Source organism: Hylobates moloch, unplaced genomic scaffold (assembly GCF_009828535.3).
Source record: "Hylobates moloch isolate HMO894 unplaced genomic scaffold, HMol_V3 SCAFFOLD_1, whole genome shotgun sequence".
NCBI lineage: Eukaryota > Metazoa > Chordata > Mammalia > Primates > Hylobatidae > Hylobates > Hylobates moloch.
In genome coordinates, this window is record NW_026652276.1 from 95,871,004 (window position 1) to 95,888,443 (window position 17,440).

Here is a 17,440-nt window from a genome sequence, read left to right on the forward strand (position 1 = left end):
AATTCTCAAGCAGCTGGGGCTGCGGGGGGAGGGCAAGCTCTGGGTTTCTGGACGCCCCCAACGTCCACGCCAGAGCCCAGAAAGCCGGGAGCAGCCCAATGCCCGCACCTCGGCATGGGAGACCCTCCCGCCTCCCTGCGTGCTTGACAAGGCCACACTCGCTGCTCCTGCGGGGTCTGGTGCACACTCCGCTAGCGTCCGAAGCAGGCTGGGAAGCAGAGGGGCTCTGAGGACCAAGAAAACCTTTCTGGAGTTGTCCACACCTGAGGCAACAGAGCTTGCCGAGGGCTGGGGACAGGGAGGGGGAAAAAAAGTCCCATCAAAGTAACCCCAGGAAATTCAGAAAAACTTTTTTTATTATTATTATTTAAAGAAAAAAACAATAACAAAAAAAGATCTTGGCTCAGGACATGGGGTTGGCGGTGACAGGTTGGTGGTAAATGTCAGAGCGATCTGCTGCTGCCAGACCCGGTGGGGACGAACCCCGAGGAGGGAGGTGCACGGAGGACAGAAAGAAAAGCGTTTTGCCTACCTACGGAGCAACGAGCCAGGCTCGCACCCAAGCTCAGTGACCCGCTGCGCCGTCTGCCCTACTCCCAGCCTTCGCTTTGCGTCCAGAGTGCAGCGTGAGAGCAAATGCAAGAGACCAAAACAGACATTCAAAGCGTCATGGGGAGGGGTCAAGGGTGGAGGGATGGTCGGGCTGCTGGAAGAAGCAGACATACTAGAAAAGCCAAGCCAGTTACGGAGTTTAGTACCAGGTCAGCGAGGCCCTATTACCCAAATATCCCTTTCAAGACCTGCTCAGTGGTGGACTGGCGGGGGTGGAGGGGGGCACTGAGGAGCCTGGGCCTCCCCCGCCTCCCCTCACCCCCCGCACTCCCCTATCTGGGTCCTGTCCACTTGGCACTGCGGCGTCCAGCCCCGAGCCCCTTCCTAAGAGACCTAGGGGGCTGCCTGCTTCTCTGTGGGATCTCAGCTGGGGCAGGAGGGCTCAAAAACTTGGAAGCAGGAACCGTGGCTTTAAGGGGGCTTGAGGTGGGGGCGTGGGGTCCAGCCCATGGGGGAGACGGGGGAAAGGGAGGAGGCCGGGGAGGGAGAAGGGGATCGTAAACTAACCCGACTCATCCACGGACGGCCCGGGCAAGGGGAGGCCTCGGAAAACGAGGCTGGCCAGTGAGTCAAGGGCCTCTCTTCTTGGTCCGGGTGGCGTTCGCTCAGAGGGGTAGTAGCAGCCCAGGGGAACATGGGCCCCGGGGCATCGTACTCCTCACCATACCACCTCCTGGTCACCCAAATGGATCTCTGCCAATTTGGAGGGGAGGTCTGGGAGGGGAGGCGGTAGACCAGGAATTCGAGAGCAGGGCTGGAAAAACAGGGCGGGGGTGGGGGGGCAGCGTTCAGGTCCCGGGGTGCCCAAGCCAGGTCAGACCCAGGGACACAATGACACCCCCAGGCCTTCCTCAGGGAGTAGCTGACACCCAGGTGTGGCTACCCAGGGCCTGGAGGATCCCCTTGGCTGGCCCTAGGGGGAGTTCGCCCTGAAGCAAATCCTAAAACCAGGGCTAGGAAAAAATGTCAGATTCACTTGCTTCCCCTTCTTGGGGCATTTCTGGTTGAAGGGCCCGAAAGGCTCACACATCTAACCCCAGAAGCACAATTCTGACACTGGAGAGAGCAAGGCCAGCGGGTTCTCAGGGGCCTCGCAGCTCTCTCTTGAGAACTGAGGTGGCTGAGAACCCCAGGCTGGGACCAGGCCAGCCTCTCTCCAAACAGAGCACAACGCTCTGTCCCTCGATGCGGCAACGGAGCCGCTTTCATATTGAATGACAGAGACCAGGGGTGACAAAGGCTCTGGGCCCTGCGCTGCCTATGCGCCCTTCAAAACAGAAATACGCTTGAGAAGACAAGCGTTTATAAATAATAGTTTTTAACCACTGGCAAGTAAGAATAGAGCTTTAAGAAAATAAAAGACAAAACAAGCAACTAAAAAAACATGATGATGCTGGAGGTGAAGGCGCTTGATTTTAAACCTGAAAAATGAAATGAATGCCAATCGCTACCAGGGATATTTGAATAACACAGGCAAGCGGCAGGCGGCACGGTCCCGTCCCTACTCCTTCTGGGTGGGGAGGAGGGAGGGGAGGAGGTGGGGGAGAAACAAAATGAGAGGGAAGCGTCAACCTAATGTCTAGTAAGGACACAGCAAGAGAGACAAGGCACACAGGTTTAGTTAAAAATGAACTCGATATGTTTAATAAAGCTTGGTATTACCAAAATCGCGGTACAAACATCAAGTCACACGCCCACACGACAGAATTCCATTTACAAAATGTTCCTCGGGAAGCCTCCACCGAACCCGTGCCCAAAGAGAGCCCGACCCAAGCCTGGGGTCTCTGGGTGGGCAGAAAAGGTGAGTGTGGGGGTGGGGGGAACTTGGGGGAGGGGGAGGAGGGCAGGGAGGAGGGAAAATGGAGAAAAACGCAGACTCAAAAGCAGTCCATATAACAGCTCAAAAAGAGCCAGCCGGTGATATTATCACAATGATACAGTACAAATCAAAGCAAAAATCAAAATCATTCGGCTGATAACAGCAGGCTACGCTGCCAAGAACCCAGATGGCAGCCTTCTTGCGGCCATCCGCACGAGCCTCCTCACCCACCATCTCTCCCGTGTGCCCACTCGCTTCCCTCTCGCTCACTCGCACGCACTCTCTCGCTAGGAAACACGGAAGGTATTTTGTGTTTGGAGCTAGTAACCTTGGTCAAACGATTCCTCCGAAGAGTCACTGAAGGAGGAACGCGCCTCGGCCTCTCGAAGCAGCAAACAAAACGGCTGCTTCCTGCTGGTGGCCGGCTTGGGTTTCAGAGTCCGGGGGGCCACCAGGCCCCTCTTGGTCAGCTTGGGGCCGCCAGCTGCCTTGCTGTTCTTTGCCACCATGCTACACAGGAGGGAAGGCGTCAGTTTGGAGCTGGAGGGGCCTTGGGCGGGCCACTCGTCCTTCAGGAATTCTTCGTCTTCCTCTGAGTCCGTATCTGCAGTCAAAGTAGTTTTTAATAGAGATAAGTCACAGGGCAGCAGGAGCTGGTGTCATTTTATTGGTTTTAATGGTTCTGAGAACACACTGGAAGATGCCAGAACAAACAGGTCCGAATACCTAGTAGGTGGCTGTGCGAAGGCCTTGCCCAATGTCACCAGCTCCCCTCCCAGTTCAGGCTTCTCCCTTGCCCCGGGTGCCTCGGCCATTGCACGGCATCTTCCGAGTGCTGGACCCAGGCCCTTCCTAGACTGGATGCTGCCAGCCTCACCCACCAGTCACTCCAGCCTTTCCGGGCACCGGGGGATGAGAGAAGCCCTATGCTCAGGAAGGACTGTCCCCTGGCCACGGTGGTCACTGCCTATCCCATGGGATTACGATGGCCCAAGGGCGACAACCGCAGAGACCTGACTCAGGAGGGAAAGGGCTCATGACAGCTCATCACGCATTCTCTTCCCAATGCCCTCCCAGCAGCCTCCCAGTGGCAGCACGAAACAGGCTGCAGTAAGGGTGTTTACACCATGGAAATGGGCAAACGCTGTTACCGCTAGCGGATCCCTTGCCCTTCTTTCTACGAGCCGGTGCGCCGGCACACCACTGCTGGCTTCCCCAAAGTCTCCAGCCTAACTATACAATGGAGGACAAGAGTCTTCAAATCTTCCGGGGAGACAAGCAGCCAGCTTTGGGAGGGGAGCCTGCCAGGCAGGCATTGCTCCGGCCCCCACCATGCTCACGCCATTTTGATCTGTTTTTCATACTGGGCAAGATGGGAAGACAGGGGTTCCAGAGACAGAGAATAATCCCCTGATCTGCTGAAATCCACTCCAAACGGGGGGAACGTGAACCCACACAGCTACAGCTCTGGCAGCACCTGCCACCTCCGAGTCCAAGAGAAACCACATGCACGCGTCCGTGGCAGGCATTCCTCTGACTGCTCCCACCAACACCTAAGCTTTCACTCCAGCAAGACCCCAACCTCAAGATGGTCCGGCAACTCTGGGGTGGGACAAGGGTCCAGTCCTGCCAGGCTACCAGCCCCTGCCCACCTACCAGTCAAAGCACGCTCTCTCTTCTATGCTCCAATCTGTCCCTCCCAAGGCTGTGTCCCAGGCTGGAGAGGCCAGTGGGTGACAACCAACTTGGCCTCCTACAACAACCCACAGGGAGGTCGGATGTGGTGGCTTGCATCTGTAATCCTACCACTTTGGGACGCTGAGGCGGGCAGCTCATATGAGGCCAGGAGTCTCAGACCAGCCTGGCCAACATGGCGAAACCCCGTCTGTATTTTTAAAAAATACAAAAACTGTTGTATTTTCTATTTGTATTGTATTGTGGTGGACAGTGCCTGTTATCCCAGCTACTCAGGAGGCTGAGGTGGAAGGATCACTTGAACCCAGGAGGTGGAGGTTGCAGTGCTGCCGTGATCACACCACTGCACTCCAGCCTGGACAACAGAGCAAGACACTATCTTTAAAAAAAAACAAAAACAAAACCCACAGGGCATGCCACCGACCCCTACAATCGAACCTGAAAAAGCAGGAGGAGACCATTCCCGCTTCGACTTCCGTACAGCTCAGCAACTCCCTGCTGGACACATCCCTACCTCCTTGTGGACCTTGCACTCTCTCTGACCCAGAAGTGCAGAAAAGCAGATTATAAAAAATAAACAGAGGAGCGCTCTGCAGAGCCAGGTGAATCCCACAGCCACCGTCTTGCTGGAGCCAGGCCCACAGAATTCTTCATTGCTACATGAGTCCGTTTCTCTCATCCAGGACAGTGGAGTTTTCAACACAGGCACGGTGGAGTGAGGGTGCCCATTTGACCATTCCCAGACCAGGCACGGCAGCTCATGCCTCTAATCCCAGCACTTTGGGAGGCCGAGGCAGGCAGATCACCTGAAGTCAGGAGCTTAAGACCAGCCTGGCCAATGTGGTGAAACCCCGTCTCTACTAAAAATAACAAAATTAGCTGCGCGTGGTGGTGCGTGCCTGTAACCCCAGCTACTCAGGAGGCTGAGGCAGGACAATCACTTGAACCCGGGAGGCGGAGGTTGCAGTGAGCTGAGATCATGCCACTGTACTCCTCCTGGGCAAAAAGAGCAAAACTCCATCTCAAAATTATAATAATAATAGTAATAATAAATAAATGAAACGGACATTCCCTCACACGCGCCAAGAGTGAACACACCAACTCGGAGCACCCCAGAGACCTCAGAGACAGAGCTCATCTCTGACCTCCAGCTCCACCCATCCACGTCCACCTGCAAGTGGGGAATTCTTTCAGCTACCACCCAGGCTGCATCCACACACCCCAATCCCTCAGAAGATCAAAAGAACAGCAATCTCCCCCGACTTCCCTGAACCCCCTTCACTTTTCCAAAATGAGCAGAGATTGAGAGAGCAAAAGAAAGCCCCTCCCTTCCCCCTCAGAGTGTTGAGTCTCTGGCACTGTCTCTCCCTGCTTGTGCCCACACACTGGCCAGGAGCCTGGGCTGTACTGCTCTGATTACACCCATCCCAATCAAAGAAGCACGGAAGCCACGACACGTCCTCAGCACAGAAGGCATGAGCCAGCTGCTTAACTCACACCCATAGGAAGCATCAGTTCTGGTGACCTGCTAGCCTAGGACAGACAAAACACATGCACCCCGAAAAAGCCAGCAGCTTAATTCCGTGCCAGGTGCCATATTCAGCTCTCTGCCCACATGAGCTCACTTAAGGCCCCCAACAGCCCTGTAAAGCAGGTGACGATATCTTAACTCTGAGTCCATAAACACTTTTTATTTTCTTAAGAAAACATGCTTTACTGTATCAATAAACGTGTCCACTTTTTGCCCTTGACATTCAAACTCCCCCTTCTCCGCCCATGAACCGGCCAGAGCCAATCAAAAGCCCCAGACACACAGAACCAGGCAGTTGCCAAGGCAAAAGCTCTCCACCCGCCCCAGGGCCTGGGGATTCCCAGAACACCACTGACGCTGACATGGGCCAGAACCCAGGACGCTCCCTCCTTCTGGCCTCCCTGCAGCTAGCCACAAACTTAGCACCTGTCCACCCTGGGCATGAGGTGCTCTGTCCACAAATACTGAGCAAGCACCCACTACCTGCCAGGCAGCAAGTTCTGGGCCACAAGAGGCCATGACCATGAGGACACTCCAATCTGGCAGTCTCCTGTTAAATGAGATAAAACTCCATTCTTCAGTCCCACCAGGACTGCTCCATTTCAAGAGCTCAATAGCAGCTAAGCAAGGCAGCTCACGCCTGTAATCCCAGCACTTTGGGAGGCTGAGGCAGGAAGATCTCTTGAGCCCAGGAGTTTAAGACCGGCATGGGCAACACAGCAAGACTCAGCCTCTATAAAAATAAAAATAGTAGTAGTGTGCGCCTATAGTCCCAGCTATTCGGGAGGCTAAAGTGGGAGCCTTGCTTAAGGCCAGGAGTTCCAGACTAGCCTGGAAAACAGGGAGACCCCATCTCTATGAAAATAAAAATAAATTAGCTGCATGTGGTGGTACACAGCTGTAGTCCCAGATACTCAGGAGGTTCAGAGGGGAGGATTGCTTGAGCCCAGGCAATCCTGGTTCAGAGGGGAGGATTGCTTGAGCCCTGGGAAACACTGCAAGACCCTGTCTCTACAAAAAAATTTTTAAAATTAGCCAGGTGTGGCGGTGCTCACCTAGTCCCAGCTACTCGGGGGGCTAAGGCAGGAAGATCACTTGAGCCCAGGAGCTCAAGGCTGCAGTGAGTTATGATGGCCCCACTGCACTCCAGCCTAGGCAATAAGGAGAGACCCTGTCTCAAAAAACGCACGGCGCCAGTAGCTCACGCCTGTAATCCCAGCACTTTGGAAGCTGAGGCGGGTGGATCACCTGAGGTCAGGAGTTCGGGACCAGCCTGGCCAACATGCAAAACCCCGTCTCTACTAAAAATACAAAATTAGCTGGGCGTGGTGGCACATGCCTGTAGTCCCAGCTACTCGGGAGGCCGAGCCAAGGGAATCGCTTGAACCCAGGAGGTGGAAGTTGCAGTGAGCCAAGATCGCATCACTGCACTCCAGCCTGGACGACAGAGTGAGACTCCGTCTCAAATTAAAAAAAAAAACAACAACTCAATAGTGGGACACAGCCATGATGGCAGCAGGTTCCAGTGGGTAGGTGGGTCAGGCCGAACCAGGTTTAACCCGAGTCACCTCTCCATACCCGAGCGCACACACTCCGCTCTGGCTCTCGGGCCTCATCATCCCCAGCAACAACATGGGGGTACCACTGTCAGAGCTGCCACAGACACAATAACGCCCATGAACCCCTGCATCCAGAGCCGAGCACGGTGGGCGCTCCATAAACAGTTTCCGCCAACACTTCGCTACAAAGCCGTGGTCCGCAACAGACGGCATGCTTCCTGTGGGTAGGGGAGTCCGGTCACCTCTAGGACCCTCAAGAGCAATCGCGCTCCAGGCCTCTCTAGGCCAAACAGCCGCAAACTCTATGACGCGCAGGGCCTCCGCGCCTAAAACATCAGGTAGGCAAGCGGAGGGCGGGCAAGAGGGCCGGCGGACGTCGGCTCCCAACCGCCAATCACGGGCGCCCACCAATCACAGGCACCTGCCCGGCATCACACCCGCCAGTCACAGGCATATCCGCTTCAGGCGGCCTCCCCCCCACTTCCGGCTTGGAGGCCATGCCAAGCCTAGGCACTTCAGCGCGCCCCAGACAAAAAGAGAGGCAAGGAGGACGGTGGAGGGAAGAAGGGAGAAAAGGAGAGAAGCAGCGGACCAAAGGTGGCGCGGCATACGCTACTTACTGTAGGAGTAGCTGCTCACTTCCGAGGCGAACGGGGAATGGGCCGACTTGGGCTGGCCTCTGGCCTTGAACCCCACCTCCATCTTCCTGGCTTTGGCGGCCCTTTTGTGTTTACCTTCTCTGGAGGATTTCAGAGACAGGCCGAGGCCCTTAGCCAGCGCCTTCCTGTCCTTCCCCAGCAGGCTGTCGTAAGGAGTCAAGTACCTGCCGCAGCCCCCGCTAGTTTTCGATTTGCCCCCAGCACTGTCCGAAAACTTGAAGGGCGACTTCAACTTGTCCTGCTTGGTGAGGGAGAGAGCCTTGTCGAGCTTGCTTGCCAACTGCTCCTGGTCGCTGGCCATCTTCTTCTTCTTAATCTTTAGCTGGAGAGGGAAGGTGGGTCATGGTTTTAAAGATTTGACAAAACAGTGTAGTGGGTTTCAGTGCACATGCTCTGCCCAGCCTGGGCTCCAATCCTTCCCCTGCCTCTGTGATTCAACTCCTCTTAGCATGCTTATATATTTTTTTAGAGACTGAGTCTCGCTCTGTCGCCCAGCCTGGGGCTCAGTGGCGCGATCTCGGCTCACTGCATCCTCCACCTCCCAGGTCCAAGCATTTCTCCTGCCTCAGGCTCCCGACTAGCTGAGTCGCAAGTCACTGCAGCCTCGACCTCTGGGCTCTGTGACCCTCCTGCCTCAGCTTCTGTGGTAGCTGGGAATACAGGCGTGCGCCACCACTCCTGGCTAATTTTTTTTATTTTTACTTTTGTATTGATGGGGTTTCACCATGTTGCCCAGGCTGGTCTCAAACTTTTAGGCTCAAGCCATTCTCCCACCTCAGCCTCCCAAAGTGTTGGGATTCCAGACGTGAGCCACCACGACTGGCCAGCCTCAATGTGTAACTCTGTAAAATGGGGGTACTTGTGTCTGGGTATCGCAAGGTGCTTCTGAAGATGAACTCAGATAAGGTATGCAGTGACCACAATGTCTGGTACAAGGTAACCACTTATTAAATAGCTGGTGCTGTGGTTACATTGATCGCCGGCCCTGGCTTTCCGTGGCACTGCTTGGTGCCTCCTAAGGAAGCACTTCAAGCAAGTGCTGCTGCCGATGGCCTGGAGAAGGCAGCTGGATTAAGGGAGGAGGAAAGGAATCAAGATACAAAACCCAGATTGAAGCGCAGCTGATATGCCTATCTCAGCCACCTACGGCAGCTGACAAAGACTAGTGCACACTCCAAACCAGTTCGTCCAACTAAAGGGGCCGAAGCTGCCAAAAAAAATGCCTCAAGTGTTCCTTGGATGCCTGAAGCAGAAAGAATTAGATTTCAGATTAAGTTCCTGCCTGCATGTCTATCGTCAGCTGTAGTCATTTGTTGAAGTGAAACATGCAGTTTCAAAGCCATTAATGCCCCAGGTTTGAACATTTTATCTTGATTTTCTTTAATCAGGTGACATTTCTTAAGGAAGAAAAAAGCTGGGATGGTGTCAATTAAAACAAAAACATCCCTCACCACAATTTGAAAGTAAAAACGATCTGGTGTAACACAGGCAATCTTTCTCCTCCTAGACCCCGTCTCCCTCCATGAGCCTGCCCCTCGCAGCCAAGTCAACCAAAATACCCCTCAGCTGGGTACAGTGGTTCACGCCTGGAATCCCAGCACTTTGGAAGGCTGAGGTAGGCGGATCACCTGAGGTCAGGAGTTCGAGGCCAGCCTGGCCAAGATGGTGAAACCCCCATCTCTACTAAAAATACAAAAACTAGCCAGACGTGGTGGTGGCGTCTGTAATCCCAGCTACTTGGGGAGGCTGGGGCAGGAGAATCGCTTGAACCTGGGAGGCGGACGTTGCAGTGAGCCGAGATCATGACACGGCACTCCAACCTGGGTGACAGAGTGACTCTGTCTCAAAAAAAAAAACAACAAAAAACAAAACTACCCCTTTGCACTGGACTTTATGGGGAGGGATGACAAGGTACATTAGTATTTACAAAAAGGCACCTTAAGTGGATGATTTCAATGTTCTGAAGAAAGAAGAAGAATCAAGGAGTTGGCTCTCAGCCCATTACCCCTGGAGAGTTCAGAGAGGAAATTACCATGGCACCAAGCCCTTGTTTCTTAGAACTACAGAATGGCAAAGCTGCTCATTAAACAATTACACCATTAAAACAACAGACCAATTGTATTTTTTGGTTAAGAACTTGTGTCTCTCCTTGGCTTTAGCAAAGGGTCATGCAGCACAGAGGGAGACAGCATTTGGGCCTCCTGTCTCTGAGGGTGTATTACTTCAGTAGGTCTCTGACCTCCTCTGGGCCTTAATCTCCGCCTCTGTACAATAAGGAAGATGGGAGAAGAGTCATTCCAGCACTAAAGACAACCACTTCTAAGGTTTCTGTACAGAAACAAGGGGCCTGCAAAGGGAGCGTGAACTCTTAACACACCCTCCAGACACCTCCCTGAAAGATCTCACACACTTGGAAGACTGGGTTACTCACCTGACTGATGAAGTCGGACGAGGCCTCATGTTCATCCCAAGTCTGGTTCCTCCCCCTGGCTTTCCCCATGCCGATGAGGGCATCGTGTTCCTCCTCAGACCCCTTGTGTCTCTTTCTTATCCCTGCTCCCAGCTCATAGTCATCTGATGTCAGCAGAGACTTGCTGCTCAGCCTGAAACGCAGACACACTACCGGTCAGCACCCTGGCCAGACAAGACTCACAGGCTGGGGTCCACCCTCGTGGCCCTGAAGGGTTGGGCTCTGGACCCTGAGTACAGACAGTGATGGCAGAGTGATGGGCGTGGGGAGACGGATCTTGTAAAACAACAGTGCTGGAATTCTGGGATATTTGTGAATGAGGCAGAATGAGAGTTTAAAGTGAAAGAAGGAAAAAAGCATTTTCTTTCTTGTGCGCTTTTACGCGTACACTCACACACACACACATCTCTGTGCGGTCAGATACCTATTTACCAAATCGCGCCAAGAACAAAGATCAGAAACGCCAAGGAAATCCACCAGGATGGCAGGGGGGAGGTTTAGAACACAAGTTTACGGCCGGGCGCAGTGGCTCACGCTTGTAATCCCAGCACTTTGGGAGGCTGAGGCGGGCGGATCACGAGGTTAGGAGATCGAGACCACGGTGAAACCCCGTCTCTACTAAAAATACAAAAAATTAGCCGGGCATGGTGGCGGGTGCCTGTAGTCCCAGCTACTCGGAGAGGCCGAGGCAGGAGAATGGCGTGAACCCGGGAGGCGGAGATTGCAGTGAGCCGAAATTGCGCCACTGCACTCCAGCCTGGGCGACAGAGCGAGACTCCGTCTCAAAAAAAAAAAAAAAAAAAAAAACACACAAGCTTACACGAAGAAGGATTCCAGTCTGTCTTTCCCAGCAAGGAAAAAAAAAAAAAAAAAAACGAAGGAGCCACTTGCTGGTCTCTGGGATCCCGTGCGCAGTGGCAGTGGGGACACAGACATGGCTTAGAAACCCCACTTGCTTGAAGCTGAAACTTCACAGGTGATCGAAACAGCCGATCTGTACTTGGCACTCACTCACTGTGTGTCTTGCACTGTGTTAGTGGCTTTATATTTTGGCCACAAAAGTTTGGTGCTGCTGTATTTTATTATTTATTTTTAGATGGAGTCTCACTCTGTTGCCAGGATGCAGTGCAATGGCTCGATTTCAGCTCACTGCAACCTCTGCCTCCCAGGTTCAAGCAATTCTCCCACCTCAGCCTCCCAAATAGCTGAGATTACAGGCACACACCACCACGCCCGGCTAATTTTTGTATTTTTAGTAAAAAGGGGGTTTCTCCATGTTGCCCAGGCTGGTCTCAAACTCCTGACCTCATGTGAGCCTCCTGCCCCAGGCCTCCTACTGGGCTTACAGGCATGAGCTACCATGGCCAACCTGTGTACTTATTTTTTTATAGATGAGAAAACAGGCTCGGAAAAGTTAACACCTGGCCTGAGGTCAGTCACACTAAGGGGTGGTGCTGGGACTCAAGAACAGGAAATTTAACCAGTGCAGGCCACACCCCTGACCACCACGCTGCTGGTGGCCGCAGCCTCCTGCCGTCTTCTCCAGGAAATTCTCCCTGCCCCTGCTGCGGCAGTCAAGGAGATTTCCACCTCTCTCCATCCTCTCTTCGGTCAGAAACATCCAAGGATGTTAAATGCAAGACGTGGGGGCCTTGGGACTGTTTTATCCTGAGAAGACCTGTGGCCTTCCCACTGCCTCTCCTGTGCTCTCCGAAGGCCCTCCCGGGCTCCTTCTGCTTCCTCAGAGCAGGTCTTGAGCCGCCTAGCGTCTACCCCACCCTCCTGTCCCAGGCTCCGAACACTCCGACCCTCTTCCTTGACGGGCCCCTTTCTGCTCATGCTACAGACACCGAGGGAAGGACGAAGCATCTTTTCTGTGCACGCCTCGTCCTGCGGGAAAAGCTCTCATTCCAGCTGGCGTTCCGAAAGACCCACACAGGCGCCCCACAAGGCTGCGACCGCCGCCCGAGGAGCTTGTCCCCAGGTGCCAGAAGGGGCCAGCCCTGGTCTCGGCGGCAAGCCAGCAGGTCCGGCACGGCAGAGACCGAGCGACAGCCGGGTCATAGCCCGTCCCAGCAAGCAAGGCTGGCAGCCCAGCGGGTCCTTCCGCAGGGAGGAGGCGCATGGAAAAGAGGAGGAATTAGGCCCTAGGCGTGAGGAGGCGGGCGTGGCAGGAAGACAGGTGAAGCGCTGGGTTAGGACACGGGAAAAATCTGTCCCAAGAGCCATCCTCCCGGCTCAGCACCGGCCTCGCTCCCTCCTGGCCCGGGCAGCACAGGCCGTGCTCTCCGAGGGCCACTGCTGCAGGTAGGTCAGAGTCCGAGGGACGCGAGGTCCCCCGGCACCCCGAGGCAGGCCCTGTGTGGGGCCCGGGCTCCTCCCCTCAAGCTGTGTGCCAGTCCCCGACCCACCGAGGGGCCAGCCTTACTTTCCGCTACTGTGGCCGCTCTTCCCTCTCTTGCGGGGGGGCGACAGGGCGCTCGGGGCGTGGGTCCGTTTCCGCGGCCTGCCAGGGCCTCTGCGTGCCAAGCTTCTATGGGGTTCCTCGCGCCTGTCCCTTAAAAAGAATCACACGCTTGGCTGTGACGCTGGGGGGCGGGCGGGGCGCGGAGAACGGGCACACGATGCACACACAGCGCCGGGTCCACGCACACCTCGATGGCTGCTACGCGCCTGGGGGCCTGGTGGGCCGGGGCAGGGGCCCCACGGGGCGGGCGGGGGGCACACTCACTCGGAGTCCCGGCGGCGCTGCAGCTTCACCAGCTCACGCTGCTTCTCCTTGTACTGGCGCTGGACCTCGGCCAGCCGCATCCGGAAGTCCAGCTCCAGGGCATCCATGTCCTCCAGGGAGGACTTCATGGCGTACATCTGGGTGAAGAACCGGGGGAGGAGGAGGGGGTGAGGATGCCACTGCCCAACGACACCCACCGCCCACCCAGGTGCCCCTGAGGAAGGGGAGACTGCACTGGGAGCTGGGGCTCAGGTCCCACCGCTGCCACCTCCTGACTGTGGCCATGGCCTCATCATAGGCAAGGGACCCTGTGTTGGCTCTGCGGGGCTGTGGCAGTGCTCAATTAGATGGCATGCCTGAAGCACAGTGCTTGCATGTGACACCTGCTCCATCAGTGAGGGCCGCTGTGTCATTTATAAACAGAGGCTCAACAAGGGGATGCTGCAGCCCCAGAGCTACATGTGACCCTGGGCTACTCTCTTTCCAGTGGATCACACCGCGACCTGTGTGATGTGCCTGACATGCTAGCAGACAGGTAAACTGAGTCCCCAAGAAGGGCAACCACTTGCCTGGGACCACACAGCACACCAGCACAAGTAGCTCAGGCCTCTCTGGCGCCAAAGCCAGCCACGCCCCAGGCAGTAGAGCACCTCCACAGAGGGGCCTCCCACCCAGCCTCCACCCGCGGACCCCAAGGAAGAAGCAGCCAGCCGCTCACCCGCTCCTCCTTCTTGCGCATCCAGCTGTACTTCTTGTTGGGCTTCAGCTCCCGCGGGAGCCGCAGGTTCTTGAGCGGGTCTACCACGGGCCCATCCAGCACCTCCCTCAGCATGTGGCTGCCAGCTGCCAGCAGACTCTCCAGGGAGGGCCTCGCCACCAGGGCCCGCTCCACACCTGCAGACAGGAGGCAGGTAACAGGGCGCTGCCGCCACCCCCTCCCCAACCCCAAACGGGGATGCCGAAGCCCAGAGCAAGTGCAGGCCCCAGGCCACATGCACCCATCCCCCGAGGTGCCGAGTGGACAGAGGCCTTTGCGACATGCCGGAAGTCCTGAGCATCTCTAAACAAGAACAGGGAGAAGGCCAGGCACGGTGGCTCACACCTGTAATCCCGGCACTTTGGGTGGCTGAGGCGGGCAGATCACCTGAGGTCGGGAGTTCAAGACCAGCCTGGCCAACATGGTGAAATGATGAAACCCCACCTCTACCTAAAAATAACAAAAACTAGCCGGGTGTAGTGGCACACGCCTGGAATCCCACCTACTCGGGAGACTAAGGCGGGAGAACCACTTGAACCCGGGAGACGGAGGTTGCAGTGAGCTGAGTTTGCACCACCACATGCCAGCCTGAGCGTCAGAGCAAGACTCCATCTCAAAAAAAATAAATAGGCCAGGCACGGTGGCTCACGCCTGTAATCCCAGCACTTTGGGACGCCGAGGCAGGCGGATCATGAGGTCAGGAGTTGGAGACCATCCTGGCTAACATGATGAAATCCCACCTCTACTAAAAAATACAAAAAATTAGCCGGGCGTGGTGGCGGGCGCCTGTAGCCCCAGCTACTCGGGAGGCTAAAGCAGGAGAATGGCGAGAACCCGCGAGGCAGAGCTTGCAGTGAGCCAAGATGGCGCCACTGCACTCCAGCCTGGGCGACAGACGGAGACTCCATCTCAATCAATCGAACAGGAAAGAAGGCAGCACCCCTGGCACAGGGTCCTGTGCTCTATTCACAGAGTACAGGCTAGGCACAGCAAAGCCTCCAGAGGGAGGGCCTCCAAAGGCCGAAGGGTTCTTCCCAGCAGTACGGCTCTCCTTCCACTTATTTGTACGTACATTTTTCCATAGTGAATATGCATGGCTCTTATAATCACAAAAAAGCCCAGGATGAAAAACACAAACCAAGCAGAAAGGTGTAAAAACAAAAAAAAAGAGAGCCCTCTTCCTTCCTCCTCCAACACACAGGTCCCTCCCTCGGGAGGCCACTGTGGGTGCAGTTTCCAGTAGACAGTTCCAGAAATGATTATGCATATTCAAATGCACACAACATCCACGGGCATCCTTTAAAATATAAAAATAAGCCGGGCGCGGTGGCTCACGCCTGTAATCCCAACACTTTGGGTTGCCAAGGCAGGCGGATAATTTGAGGTGAGACCAGTCTGGCCAACATGGTGAAACCCTGTCTCTACTAAAAATTCAAAAATTAGCTGGGCATGGTGACAGGCACCTGTAGTCCCAGCTATTCAGGGGTTGAGGCATAAGAACTGCTCAAACTCAGGAGGCAGAAGTTGCAGTGAGCTGAGATTGAGCCACTCTAACCCAGGCAACAGAGCGAGACTCCAGCTCAAAATAAAAATTAAATAAAATTTAAATGTAAACTGGGTGCCTGTAGTCCCGGCTACTCGGGAGGCTAAGGCAAGAAGATCACTTGAACCCAGGAAGTTGAGACTGTAGTGAGCCATGATCACATCACTGCATTCCAGCCTGGGCAACAGAGCGAGCCTGTCTCAAAGAAAACACACACACACACACACACACACACACACACACACACACACGATCTCAGGCTGGGCATGGTGGCTCATGCCTGTAATCCCAGCACTTTGGGAGGCCGAGGCAGGTGGATGGCTTGAGGCCAGGAGTTTGAAACCAGCCTGGCCAACATGGTAAAACCCCCTCTCTACTAAAAATACAAAAATTAGCTGGGCATGGTGGTGACCACCCGTAATCCCAGCTACTTGGGAGGCTGAGGCACCAGAATCGCTTGAACCCAGGAGGCGGAGGTTGCAGGGAGCCATGAGAGCCCCACTGCACTCCAGCCTGGGTGACAGAGGGAGACTGTCTCAGAAAAAAAAAAAAAAACTCAATCAATACATACTGTATCACATTTTGCTTTTTTTCTGCTTAATGTCTTTTCTCATATTAGCACAAAGCAAACATCTACCTCCTTATTATCAGCTTGAACCTTATAAAAATTGCCATCTCTAAAGGTCAAAAACACTAGAATGTCAGGAATTTTAAATGGCCAAACGTGAAAAGGAGCTTACGCAGAATCACGCAGCGGGGCGGGGTGGAAGAGCAGCCTAGAACACTCTTGAATCGATGAGTTTTGATTCATCTAAGTCACCTCCCATTGATGGCATTCAGGTTGTTTCCTATCTTTTTTTTTTTTTTAAGATAGGGTCTCACTCAGTCCCCCAGGCTGGAGTTCACCATCACACGTCACCACAGCCTGAAGCTGCCAGGCTCAAGCAATCACCGTGCCTCAGCCTCCTGAGTAGCTGAGACCACAGCCACATGCCATCACACCCAGCTAGTTTTTGTATTTTTTGTAGAGATGGGGTCTTGCTACGTTTCCCAGGCTGGTCTCGAACTCCTGGGCTCAAATGATCCTCCCGCCTCAGCCTCCCAAAGTGCTGAGATTACAGGCGTGAGCCACCGTGTCCAGCCTCCTATCTTTTTGTAATAGGGGCACACGGGCACATAGCTGGGACATGTGTGATAGGAAAAGCCTCACCAGTGTGATGAATATGACCAGGTGTGTGCAGTTCTCTCTCTGATAAATACTCCCCCTACCCTCCAGAGAGGGTGCTCCAACCACAGAGATCTTGCTTTGGTCTCTACCAAATTTAAATGAGTTCTATTATAATTTTTTAATTGACATTTCATTTTTTTAATGCAGACGGGGTCTCGCCACATTGCCCTGGCGGGTCTTAAACTCCTGGGCACAAGCAATCCTTCTGCCTTGGCCTCCCAAAGTACTGGGATTACAGATGTGAGCCACCACGCCCAGCTGACATTTTCTTTGTGATCTAAAATACCAATTTTTGGCTGGGCGTGGTGGCTCACGTCTGTAATCCCAGCACTTTGGGAGGCCGAGACGGGCGGATCACCTGAGGTCAGGAGTTCGAGACCAGCCTGACCAACATGGAGAAACCCTATCTCTACTAAAAATACAAAAAATTAGCCAGGCCTGGTGGCGCATGCCTATAATGCCAGCTACTCAGGAGGCTGAGGCACGAGTTGCTTGAACCTGGGAGGCGGAGACTGCGGTGAGCCGAAAACCATATTCTCTATTGGCAATGTGCAAAGTTCCAGAGACAGACATGACTAATGATGCTGCTGTGGGGGAGCTTCTCTTCCTTGGCACTATTCACATTTCACTATTCATTCGCATCTCTGCTGGGGGCTGTCCTCTGCCTTCACTGTAGGGTGTCTTGCTGAGTCCCTGCCTTTACCCACTAGATGGCAGTAGTGCTCCCCCCAAGCTGTGACAACCAAAAATGTGGTTGCCAATGTCCCCTGGGGGAACAAAATCACCCCTAGGTGAGAATGCTTGTTTTGCTCTTACATGTTTTTTTTTGTTTTGTT

At 54.4% G+C, this 17,440-nt stretch overlaps 1 protein-coding gene across 5 annotated transcripts in view; it reads right to left on the reverse strand.

Annotated features, from left to right (window-relative positions):
- TNRC18 (trinucleotide repeat containing 18) overlaps positions 1-17,440 on the reverse strand; it is a 118,763-nt gene that overhangs the window by 42,413 nt on the left and 58,910 nt on the right. For 4 of the 5 annotated variants that reach the window (XM_058442427.1, XM_058442418.1, XM_058442416.1 and 1 more), the window contains exons 11-16: positions 13,795-13,970; positions 13,077-13,213; positions 12,774-12,902; positions 10,307-10,478; positions 7,837-8,197; positions 2,760-3,035 (exon numbers count right to left, since the gene is read on the reverse strand). In XM_058442427.1, coding sequence (XP_058298410.1) covers positions 2,760-3,035; positions 7,837-8,197; positions 10,307-10,478; positions 12,774-12,902; positions 13,077-13,213; positions 13,795-13,970 — 1,251 coding nt within the window. The remainder of the gene's footprint in view (positions 1-2,759; positions 3,036-7,836; positions 8,198-10,306; positions 10,479-12,773; positions 12,903-13,076; positions 13,214-13,794; positions 13,971-17,440) is intronic. The other variant, XM_058442422.1, reaches the window with a different exon arrangement.